At 37.3% G+C, this 12,621-nt stretch overlaps 1 protein-coding gene across 4 annotated transcripts in view; it reads left to right on the top strand.

Annotated features, from left to right (window-relative positions):
* VTI1A (vesicle transport through interaction with t-SNAREs 1A) overlaps positions 1–12,621 on the top strand; it is a 256,087-nt gene that overhangs the window by 6,947 nt on the left and 236,519 nt on the right. For all 4 annotated transcript variants that reach the window (XM_054276721.1, XM_054276720.1, XM_054276723.1 and 1 more), the window contains exon 3: positions 4,096–4,206. In XM_054276721.1, the coding sequence (XP_054132696.1) occupies positions 4,096–4,206 (111 nt within the window). The remainder of the gene's footprint in view (positions 1–4,095; positions 4,207–12,621) is intronic.

The raw sequence follows: 12,621 nt of genomic DNA, 5'->3' as shown, positions 1-12,621 counted from the left end.
TAATAGAATCATTGATAGCTACATTTAACACCCATGCCCTAAAAATACTTAGCAATGATATATTAGAAAATGAAATAGTAGTCTTGAAATAGTTCTTATTTGAGGATATGAAATGAGAATGTATCTTTTTTTAATCCTCTGTTAAATGGTGCAAGGTTTGCACTATTGCTGTAAGTCCATAAATAGTTAGACATAGTTGTGGATTAGGTCTTTAGGAATGGAATTAAATATTACACACCATGACTTTGTTTTTGGCTTGTAAGACCCAAGCATCTACTTCATTTCACCTATCAGAATGTCTTGTAGAGCAGTAGCTCTTTTTTTCCATTTTAGTGAGTGAGATATAAAGGTGAGGACAAGGGGCCGTGGCAGTGTGGGTCACTGCTCCAAGAAGAGTGTAGCTGTTAACCAGGCATTAGTTTGTGGTTCACACTGACAAAAAAATCCCAGTATGTGACAAACAAAAGTGACTCTTTTATTTATTTTGTTCCCGTTACAGCCTGTCATATCTTCCATCTGGGAGGAGGATAAGAGTAGAGTTTTGTAGATGCGGAGTAACTGAGTGTTGGTGACAGCTGAGATTGTCTTTTTCCCACATGGCCAATAGTTCCTTACCTGAAGTTGCTTTTATTTATTGCTTGCAAATGGCTTTGGTGTATCTAATGTCAGAAATGTAATCTGAATGTTAGGATAGGGAAAAAAATTAGCTTTTCTACCCTAGGATTTCTTGTAATGGAAAAAACTTGAATCAATTTTTTGGCTACTAACTACATACTAAAATTAATTTTTTGAAGTGGCATAGGAAGAAAAAAGTTTCTTGCCTGTTTGAAGCATACATAGTGCTTTTAGATTAAAAATAGAATTAGTCTTGTAGACCAGAGCATTGGAATAGCATCCAGTAAAGCTGGATCTTGGGATCTCTTCCTGCAGGATGACAAGGCACCTAACCTCTCTGATTTGTTATTCCCAGTGAGACACATGGTAAAATTATTGACTCATTTCATGAGGATGTTCTGTAGATACATTAAGGCATTTTGGGCACTTTCATATTCAAACAGCTGCAAAAAGTAGAAATGTAGAAATGTTTTTCAGCTCATTTTCACTACAAGTTGACATGGCAAAAGACAGAGCAGTACAGAGGAGCTCCAGTGTGGGTGGTCATTCAGATTTGATTTTCTACTCCAAGTAGATTGGAAGAAGCAGAAATTAAGTTAATGGCTTCTTACTTCTCTCCTTATGTCAGGAAAAGATCATCAACATTTGTATTTATTACAAGATTAAAATATAAATCCAGTATTTGCATTTTTATGCTAATGATGATCTTCATTTAATGTACTGGCTTTTCTTTCACACTTTTGTTTTAGATCTTTAGATTCAATTATTGGCTTTAAGCAATTACCCAACATGTTTGTGATTAATGTCAAGGCTTGGGTTTAGAAATCAATTTGAACAAACCTGCTAATAACAGAACTGATTAAGAGGATCCTATTTTAAACTAGAGACTACCGTAGAAAATTAAAATAAACCTAATTCCTTGCTGCTGATGGTTTTCATACATTGGTTTGCTTCATTGTCTTGCATAGTCAAAGCTGGGATTAGCTGATTTTTATTTCCTACTTGGCTAGGAAATAACACTCTCATGTATTATAAATATTATTATAGAGATAATTTATTTGTGTTCACTAACCAGTGATGGTTTTAAAACACTTTCTGCTTTGTTTGGGTAAAATCACTGGTGTAATTGATTTGATATATGTGCAGAACTGACATGAAAACTTTCAGACTCCCAGGCTGCCTTTTCAAGCCAGAGCTGTGGAGTAAGAAATCTCTGGAGAGAAATCCTGTTGTTCTACATCCGATGTGGAGTATCTAATTGTCATTTTTAACAGGTTTTTAACAAAGATGATTGTTGAGGTAACCTTGGGGAAATTGAGTGTAAAATCCAGCATGTGCCAGAAGAATTGTGAATTTTTGAGTGAAATTCTACTTTTAAGAAGACAAAGCTCTGTTATTTGCCTTTATCTTTGATGAACAACACATCACAAAATTGTTGTGTTGTAGATGCTGGGTTATTCTTGTCTTATGTTTTTTAGTTTAGATCTCTATTTTAGGTCCAGGGCTTTAGAATCAGAATAAAATAGTGAAGCTTACAAGTTTCTTAAAATACAGCAGCTGATTCCAGAGTCCAGAGCAGATTCATATGGAGAAGTTCCTGTGGGAGGGGGAGTCTTATTTTGGAGTGGGCAACATCAGTCACACTACTTTGTTGTATTTTTGAATGGAAATATGAAGGGCTGCTCTGCTTTTGCTTGTTTATGAAAAATATGATTTTATGACCAATAATGTGAGTTCTGAAAGTGGAGATGCATGAAATTAGGTTGCATTTAGGTTCACCCTTGCTTGGACCACTATGTTCTGCATGGCTTCTCATGGAAATTTCTCAGCCCAGGCACAAAATGCACCCATTTAATCTCATGATGAAAAAACATTGGTAAATGTTGGTCAGCCTAAGTATGCTTCATTGTTGTTCCTTGGACCTTACACTCTCTAATATTGACTCTTTAGAATGAACATTTTAGATGTCATGGATCCTGGCCTGATTGTTAGTGCAAATTGTGGATTTACTGGTATATGTTTTTGTTTTTATATAACAGACAAGAATTGAGACTTCATTAATATATATATATATATATATATATATATATATATGAGGGAAATGTTTATAGAACATTTGAGATCAAATATATTAAGATAAAATTGATAAGAAATAAGCTATTAATTCCAGCTATTGGTTTAATGTATAATACCCCTTTGGAAAGTTAAGCCTGAGCTAAAGAACTGAGTAGAATTAGAAATTGCTTTGTGTGTTTCAATTCATTAGTGACTATTTAATTAAAGTCTGCTTTATAGTTTATTATTGAATATAATTTTGTATAATCAGAATACATCAGGAAAAATGACGTTTGAGTATCTGGCAATTCCATTGATTAAATTCAGATGCTTTTCTTATGATATGAGGATGAAATTTCAAAGTGTAAGCAAGTGATTACATAGAAATAAATTCTAGCAGTCCCTTGTGAAGATCTGCAACCAGTAGCCTGGGACCCTAATTGAGGAGCATTTCTGCTCCTATGCCATATTGTTCAACCCAGATCAGTAGGAGGTGAGTAAATATTGTTTCAGGGCCTACAGCAACCAAGAAGAGGTATTCTTTTATCTTTTTTGAGTAAATTGGAAAGATTTTAAAAGGCAGGTGTGGAATTCTTCTGCAGTTCAAAACAGAATTCCTGAACAGGCAGCACCATATAGAGCAGGCTCCAGGACCCAGTGGGCAGGTAATTAGCAGCCCTCATTTACAGCTTTTGATTTGGTGTATCCCTGTGCCATATTCTTGTATTTCAGGCCCCTTAGAATTTTACATGACAAGAAGAAATAAAAAAAGCTTTTGAAGGATAGAATATGTCTCTAATTTTTTAATCCATTTGACTGTATGCAAGTTCTTGAATAGCATTGTCATTGAACCCTGAAATTCCGCTATTTAATATTCTTACATATAAATTTGGGACCTAGATTTAGGTAGACAATTCAGGTTATGTAATTCTACTGAGATAGCAATATTTAAAGAATATGTAAAATAATTAGTTTATTAAACATAAGAATTACTTTATTAAACACACACACTGGTGGAAAATAAAACTTCACACATATATATATATATGTAAAGCCATTTTTTAGCCAATGGTTTCCAAAACTGCACGGCTAGGTGAAGGTAGGCAGGAATTATCCTGTTTTACTAATTTATTTTTTTTTCTTTAACAAGATGTATTCATCACAGTTGGAATTGAAATCCAGAAATATTTGGCTCAAGTCATTCCTTCTGAGTGTTGACAATACTAATGTTGTCACTTGTTTCTTGACTTTAGACTGTGCAAAGATTTTAATAAATTGTTTGTATATTGCAGAATAAGCAACATTTTTCCTTATATAGAAGGAATATTTCTTGACCTTAGGTATATTTCTTGACCTCAGGTAAATTTGTTCTTGTTATAACTAACCTTTTGATTTATATACCTCCTCTTTATTTTCCCTTGTCAGCTTGAGCAGATGGAACTTGAAGTCCGAGAGATCCCACCCCAAAGCCGAGGGATGTACAGCAGTCGAATGAGGAGCTACAAACAAGAAATGGGAAAACTTGAAGCTGACTTTGTGAGTTTTTAACTTATTACATAAAGAAGGCATCTCTAAGAATTTTAGAAATAAAACAATGCAGTTATCCAGGCAAACAAGAGGGCATTTTTGACTAGTGTGAGGGATGAGTTCTGCATGTGTCTTGCTGTGTATGTGGACAGATGAAAACCAAACTGAGGAAGAGAAGCTTTTCTTTTAGCAGCAGTCCCACACCAATATTCCAGTTGCTAGCCTCCTGTCCCTTTACCCTGGAACTCTGTTGTTTCTCCATCAGTAGATGCTGTGAGTGTTCATGATGTATGCAAAATAGTCAGCTTTTAATCCTATTTCTCAAGGAATGACAGCTTGTAGTAATGTGGGCAGTAACATGAAAGCAGTGTAATCTCCAATCTGTGGAATTTTTCAATGTAGTTTATCTCATGTGCACTTCATTTGTTAGTCACTGTGTTGTCTTTTCCATTGCACTTAGATTCTTCTTGGCTTTTGTACAAATTGGTTATAAATACTACATTTTTTTGAGTAATGGATGCAGACTAACAAGATTCCCTTGTCTAGGGGCTTCTGCTACAGTTATCAGTCCTTTTTTTTTGTGGCTGGGATTTGCACTGAATAGATTTACATAGAGACAAAACTGTTTCCTGTAAAATCATGAAAAAGTTCAAAGGCATTGCAAAGTGTAGGAAAATGCTATGTTAATTGGCAGCAGCTCAGTTCCTCCAGGGTAGGGAGAAAGAAATAACTAGTGGCAGTATTTTCCATTCACTGGAGAACTGTGAATTTCCTCAGGTTGCTGGCAGCAGTTTAATCCTTCAGGGGAGGGGAGTCAGTGTTTATACCTGCAGCCAAGAAATCCAGCTGACTGTCACTCCTCTGTGCTTCTGCCAAGCTGAACAGTTGCACAAAAATGTATGAGAAGATGGTTGCAGTTTGTAAAGTTTGAGGAACCTTAGAATAAAAAGACTTGCATCAAAATTTTGAGGCAGTCTCATCTGTTGCCCTGTAGGAATTGTGTGTGGCCAAACAGTGACTTCCCAGAGAGAGCAATTTCTGGACCAATTGTGAATGCTGTTTATCTTCTCAGATGTGTGAGAATTTGCTGTCAGCATATATTTGTTCCTGGCCTATTCTATATGTAGGTAGATGGTGGAATTTATACTTTCATATTCCCAGGCAAGTGAGAATGAGAGAGTTCAGAGCTGAACACTGTATGGAAGAGGAGAAATGAGTGCAAGGAAATGCATCATAGCACTGGGAGTTACATGAACACAAGAACATGAGTTTGTGCTCAAAGTGAGGAAGCAAAAACAAGATGAGAAAGAGGAAGGAACAGGTCATAATAATGGATAGAAACAACAGCTCCAAACCCAAGGATCTTCAGCAGAAGATCAAGGAAAGAAAATAATGTGAACGATGGAGCAAAGTGCTGGAAGAAAACAACTGTGCTTGAAAAAAATCTCTTATATAGCAAATAGTGTGGTTACAAAAAAGTGCCTTACATAGTTACAGGTTCTAAGTACTAATATTTATCTAATTTCATATGTAAGGATTTAAGACTCTTTTTGGATTATTATCCAGGAAAATAGCAACTTGTTGGAAACTATAGAACAAAATTAATGGCAAAAACTACATACCTCAATGCACAGTCTTTTTCATGAAGTTCTGTATTTCAAATGCAAAGTGAATGCAGAACCAGCACTAGTAGTTTTATTTTATGTTCATTGATAGCATGAGAATTGATCTTGTTATTATTTGAATGCCTTATAGCATCTGAAAATTTGCCCTTACCCAAACAGTTATGGAAAACAGCAGCATAGCAACATGTTTAAAGCTAGGAGAAGGAAACATGAGGTTTGTGGACTGTTCACTTGTCCATTCTTTACTGGCAGGATGAACAACATTAAAGCTTATTTTTGACATTTAATACGTAACTGGTGAGTTTATTTTGTCTTGAGCAGCGTGTGTAATAATGTCAAAATGCCATTACTGTAACACTATTTATTAGGTGCTGTGGCATCTTTGTGAATATGTAGGGGTTTTTTTCCTGTACACTTCACTATGTTGAAGTATATTCCGAAAAATACAGATTTAAGTGCTGTTGAGAAGTTACTCCAAACGTGGCTTTTCATCTCTAACTTTGTAATCAAATAGGAAAAAGTTGCAAATAGGAGATTTATTTCCTCTCATTTCTAATCCTTGCAGTTAGGTGTCAGTGCTCTGCAGTCCAGGGGCGTGTGAAGGCAAAGGATTGCAAAGGCACTGGAAGGCAAAGGCACTGCATTGCACTTGCATAGTGGTAACACACTAATTGCAGTAATTAATATCCCAGCAGAAGAAAACACCTTGCCCTGTCTGAGCCCTCTCTCTTGAAGGAGAACAGTGATAATGATAAAAAGAATAGCACACTTTTGTCTTTGAAAGTACTCAGGAAGCACAGCACTGTGAATACTGATGGGCAAAATGAGCAGAGCAAGCACTGCACCTCAGCTTTAGGCAGGAGTGGTTTCTGGGGCTCCCCTCAGTGCTCTGCAGTCTTCCCTGGGGAGAAATACCAGAACAGGGCAAGCATGAAGTGATGCTTCTCTGCAGAAAAGCTGCACACATCTCTAAAAAAGAACTTTCAGGCTTGTGATATGAAACTGATAAGCTTTATGCTGTCTTTTTTCACTTGCAGATGTAAATCTTGTGTTTATTATCTTATTTTCAATAGCTCATCCCACGCCCTTCATTTCTGTAGGGGTGTTGGTCCCCGTTAGGTCGGGAGGGACCGCGGGGCTGTGCCGGGCTGTGAGCGCGATGGTGGCTCTATCTTGTGGCCCCAAGTGGAGTTGCACATCACAGCCTTGTGCTGTCCTGGCTGTTCCACGGCTTGGGAACACCTGCCAGAGAGTTCCTGAAGCTTAAAACAATCTTCCTATCAGAAGTGTTTCCCCTGCATTTACCAGTGCACCATTGTGCAGTTTAGGTAGGTACAGTTTGTGGTGATTGGGAGTGGGGCTGCAGCAGAACCTCAATGGGCACAGCTGTGAGCAGCGCTGACAGCAACGAGCCAGGGAGTGCCCAGGGGCACTGAGCAGCCACCAAAGGGAGCAGAGGGCACACAGGGGCAGTGCATCAACAGGAGGGGATAAAAGGTTGGGCTGAAGAACAAGAAGGGCAGGTGCTTGCAGCCTGCTGAAGTGATGTGGCACTACTCTGTGTGGGTTGAAGCCTTCTGGTATTGTATAGTGACTCTCTGTATCATGGCCCTCTCGACTGCAGCGTGTGCTGTGGTATATGCTGGGACAGATTTAAGCTTGCAAGTATTTTTTTTCTGCCTGTTTCATATATAGAATGTCCATGGTGCCTACTTGAAGTAAGTTCTGATGGCAAAAAAAGTATTTTACGTATGCGGACTATAGATGTTGTTTATTCATAGAAATAAAGCATTTTATGTTAATTGTTACCTAAAAGTAGCCAATTTTCTTTAACTAGTGAGGATTTATAGTGGTAAAAGGCTTCCAGATTTTATAAACATTACTTTAAGCTAAGTCCCAGTCCATGTGAAAATGTGACTCTATAAACCTAGTAAATATATGGTTATTTCCTAGCATTTTTATCTATCCCCAGGGTTCCATGTACTGGCTCAATGTCAGGGCACCATAAAATAGAAAAAACCAAAGGCAGGCATTTATTTTCCTGAAAAGCTTACTGCTGGCATATAAGGCATTCAAATAGATGAGGAAATATAAAAATCTTGTAAGACTACATTATACAGTAACATTGGTGTTAGAAAGATGAATATTGCACAACCAGTGTTGAAAATGAGATGACCATATTGAGAAGGAAGAAATAGCCATCAAATAAAGGAGGCTACATAGGAACTGTTCCTATGCTGTTGGCAGCACAGAGGTAAATCTTGCAGGTAGCATTTATTATCAGTTCAGGAGACAGTGCTCATTCCTTTTAAATCCTCAGAATTGGTACTGATTTTGGTAATTCTGACTTTCAGAATAACCTTTAAAAGAAAAGAGGTGGGGCAAATTTGCAGATATATATAGATACATTGAACAAAACTTGAGTAAACATTTAAACATTGTTGGCTTTTAACAATAGCTTCAGTCATTAGTGAGGTACGTATTTACAATTTATACCTCCTGCAGGTTGTTTTTCAGATTACTGTTAAAACTTCAGCTGCTGTTAAGCTTTAAAAACATTTAAGGAGATAACCAGGAGATAATTTTGTTGGACAAAGTTCGCTCTCTTGTATGACTCTCAAATACCACCTGGGTCCAGAAGCTCACCTGAACAACTCATACACCCGTGTCTGTTGTGTTCTGGCTGTTTTTTGCATATACCACTTCCCCCATTTCAGGTTCAGTCACCTACCCAGACAAATATGGCTGTAAACACCTGAAACCATTTCTCAAATGACAAGTTGGTGGCTGCATCTTTATGGCCAGTCTTCCCCAGGTCTCCAGTTGGAACTAAAGCTTAGAGGCTCAACTGTTGCTGCTGGGTTATTTTGGTTTATAAAGCAAATAGTGCAATAATGTTCTGTACTTAGAAAAGTGTGAGCCATGTGTGGGACTGCTGTATGTGTATCTTAGTTGTTATATCCTAACAGTGTTCTTGAAAGCAGGGAATCTGTCATGCCAAAATGTTATGTGTGCACAAGAACCTTGCCTGGGCAGGTACAGGTGCCTTTAGTGAAACCTGATCTGTTGACACATTTAAAAGTTCTGAAATCAGATTGGTTTTCACTCTGTGAATAGTACAGCTCTTTTGAATGGGGCTGTGGAGGATTTGTTTTAATGCACACAAGGTTGAACTAAGTTTCAGAAGAAAGAATTTGAATTATCTGGCCATGTACTTTGACAATCTAATTTTGAAAGAGCATATTGTGAACAAAAGTTCCTTCACTGCCATTTTTATAGATACTGTCACCTTCTTGAGATAAGTAACCACTCCTCTACATTCTACTCAAAATGCTCCTTACAGAGGCACTGTTTGTTTTCCTCTGGTACTTTTCTAATAACTTCTGATATATTTGTCTGCCTGACCGGGGCTGAGCAATAGGCTGGCTTCTTTTCTACAGAGGCTAACTCCACATTGTCCTCAGCTTGTTTTCACTTGTGTCCCACCCTGGTGGCTTTGTGGTGGAAAAAGATAGAGGCATTTCACCTTTTGAAATTACTTGATTTATAATACTGCTATTTTAAATGGGGAAAAAGTGATACAGAAAAAACTGTTCTTTTTGATTTTTGGCAACATTCAAGGCCTAAACTAATGAAATATTAGGAAGTGGTATAACTTAGAACCCCCTAGAAAATTTAAATGAGTAGATAACCCTTAAGTTATTTATGTCTTAAATTTCTTTGTATTGTTTTGTGTGGAATTATGCAGATGGAAGTAAATTTATTTCATAATGGAATTTAGTAATGATGAGATGCTTTTCTGTGGAGGAAAGTGTAAAAGATGGGAGTTAACATGCTTAATTTGTAATTAACCTAAAGGGTTGTGATCATCTTAGCTGAGATTCCTGAGAGGCCACACCAGTGAAACACACCTTAGCTCCTGGGCTTTGTAATTCTGTAGGTATTGCTTACAAAAAATCATCCCTTGTTTGACCAATGAGTGTGTTATGCATCTCATAATTCAATGTGTGAAGAGGTAATATGCTGGGTGAGGGCAACCAAGCAGCAAACTTTTAATGTCAGCCTTTACTAGAGTCTTCTCTGAACCAACTCCCCCTTGACCCTCCCAGGAAATTCTGTGTCTGTCTCATCTGTTAACACATAGGGCTGAGACTGGTGGCTTTTGTGGTGGCTCTTTGTTGGTCCTTCAGCAAGTTGAGGTGGAGGTGATGCACATGATTTTAAGAAAAACCCATTTGTGTAGCTTAGGCTTGGCTGACTGATTACAAATAAAGGTGTTTTCAGGAAGTGATTTGGTGAGTCTGATAACTCTTGTGTGTGGCTGGGGGCAGTGAATAATGGAAGGTGTATGACTCAGAGCACTATGAGCATTCATGCCTTTTTCCTTTCTCCCTTCACACACAAAATATTTCTGTACTAAAGTAACTGAAAAGTGGTCTGTGGCAGACCAGCTGATAGTTTGTAGACATGTTCACATTTCAGCCCTTTCCCAAGCAGAGAACTGCAATTTGTGTTTACCATGGAGTTTGCTCTTATGTGAAAACTTCTACTTCTCAAAATAGTAGAGGTAAGTATGTTTGCTGTTCTTTCAAAAGAGAATGGAAGAAGCCATGTTCAGTCAAAATTTCTTCTGACTAGCTGATAGGAAGAGTGACTTCATATGGAAAAGGTGAATGGGGGAAAGAGGGGCACAAGGGGGAAGGCTTTATTGTTTCCCACTCCCTCAGTGGTTTGTTACTCTTCCCCAGTGATACTCCCATACCTGTCGTGCAAAAAGAAGCAGCTGTTGTTGACCTGCTTTCGGTAGCAGCTGTAATAAAGGTGCTGTAGTTGAACGTGGGTGTAGGGGGAAATGATGAATGAGGAAAGCAGGGTGTAGTTCATGCTCACTTCATTCTATTGCTTACCTGCACTCCTTCAAGTAGAAGTTTGGTTTTGTTTCTACCACGAGGTAGAAACAAAGATAACCAAAACAGAAATCAGACAAACTGAGCAAAACCCCCACCATTTGAACGTGTTTACTTTTCAGGCTAGAACTGCACTCTCGACTTCCTTAACGTGTTATGATGCTTTTTGTTATTGTGGGGTTTTTTTGTTTGGTTTTTGGGTTTTTTTTTTTCCAGCTAGAGCGAGGCTATTTTGCATTTCAGTGCTGCATAGGAAGAGACACGTGCTATGGTAAATAATAAAAAATACGAAGAAGGTTCTTTTTGAGGGGCCGGATGAATTCCGGCCGTTCCGATGTCCGGTGTGCTGTCCCTGCAGCGCCGCTGGGTGGCGCTGTTTGTTTGCAAAGCAAGCGTCGCTTCCCCCCCTTTCCCCCCCTCCAGTTTCTTTTTTTTTTTTTTCTTTTTGCCTTTTTTTTTTTTTTTTTTTTTTTTTTTTTTTTTGCTTTGGTAGTAACTGAAATTACTGTTTCATGAATAAAATATTTCTGGTGGGATTTGCATTTCTATATTGGCTGAAGATACTGTGTTGAATGTTTTATTAACCAGCCCAGTGCAACTGTCAGCCTATTAAAGAGATCCAATGGACCCTGTTTAGCTAAATAAACTAAATAAATCCAATTCGTCAAATTGTGTTCCTGGCTGTTTATTTTCCATTCTTTTGATGTACAGTTTATTTTAAGTTAAAGCCACATAGATTTAAAAATTAATGTGAAAATAGAATGTAGTGTTTGAAACATGAGAAGACTAATTGCCATGGTCAAAAATAGCTTCCCTTTATAGTGAAGTTGCCATCTGGTAAATGGTGAACTTTTTATTTGTGACTGATTAACTGTCCCATGTCAAAAATTAGTTAGCAAATGAGTGGTTAATAGCTTTTTTTGCCAGCTTGGTTTTGTTGCTTCTATGAAGAGAAACTTGAAATACAAGCACTGCTGTTAAAAATAACTGTTTCTATCCAACTTCAAGAGGTTTGTTCTCTATCTTGATATTTTCTCAATCAGAATTCAAGGAGAAAATTTTATATGGTCATTAGATATTAAATGCTTGTTGAAATTCTCATGGCATTGTAAGCAAATATTGGAGTGTTTAAAAAAAAACCTCTTAGCATAACTGAATACATTGCATGTCTGGTTGTCAAACAGTTGTCAAACATTACAAATACTAGCATTCATTATATTCTGCTAGTACTAATAATATTTTAGTTACCTTTTTTCTGCTGAAAACCTTTGCCACAGAATAGCAGGAAACTGTAGATTTGTGGTGATGTTACTGGGATAATACAATTTTTTCTATGCTAGTTGCAAGTTCTTGTAAATGTAAATACATTCTGAATTTGTTAATAAGAGAGATAAAGAAACAGTGATGGTTGTATTTGCTCTTTCTTTCTGATGCTTTCCACAACACAGACTTAGTGATGCTACATGTTGACTTGTGTGTTTTACAAGAAATCAGAGTTGCCAGGTATCATGTTTTGCATAGTTTTGTTTTTATGATCTTGGGTTTCCAAAAGTGGAATACTGAAATTGAGTGCAATAGAAATACAGTTCGATTAAATTGCATTTCTGGCTCTTTTCTCAAGAAGTCTACTATAATTGATTGAACAGCCCTTGTGAAAAGCTAAAGTGTTAGATGAATTCAAACATGTCAGGGGTTCTTATGAGAAATCATTTAATCAAGTAAGTCCACCTTTTTTCATGCAGATTTTTCTTACTAACCAAAATAGTAAATTTTTGTTTCTGCCTTCACCCCAAATTCTAACCCAAGAACAAAGTAGATATTTAGGCAGATGTCATCAGTGTTGGAGAGAGTGCTGTTCCCTTCTCTAAGTAGACTTTAATTTGTACTAAATA

The sequence above is a fragment of the Melozone crissalis genome, unplaced genomic scaffold (assembly GCF_028551555.1).
Source record: "Melozone crissalis strain CALT ecotype California unplaced genomic scaffold, PUWL_Pcris_2 ptg000019l_1, whole genome shotgun sequence".
In the NCBI taxonomy this organism is placed as follows: domain Eukaryota; kingdom Metazoa; phylum Chordata; class Aves; order Passeriformes; family Passerellidae; genus Melozone; species Melozone crissalis.
This window is presented reverse-complemented; position numbering and strand designations above follow the sequence as displayed.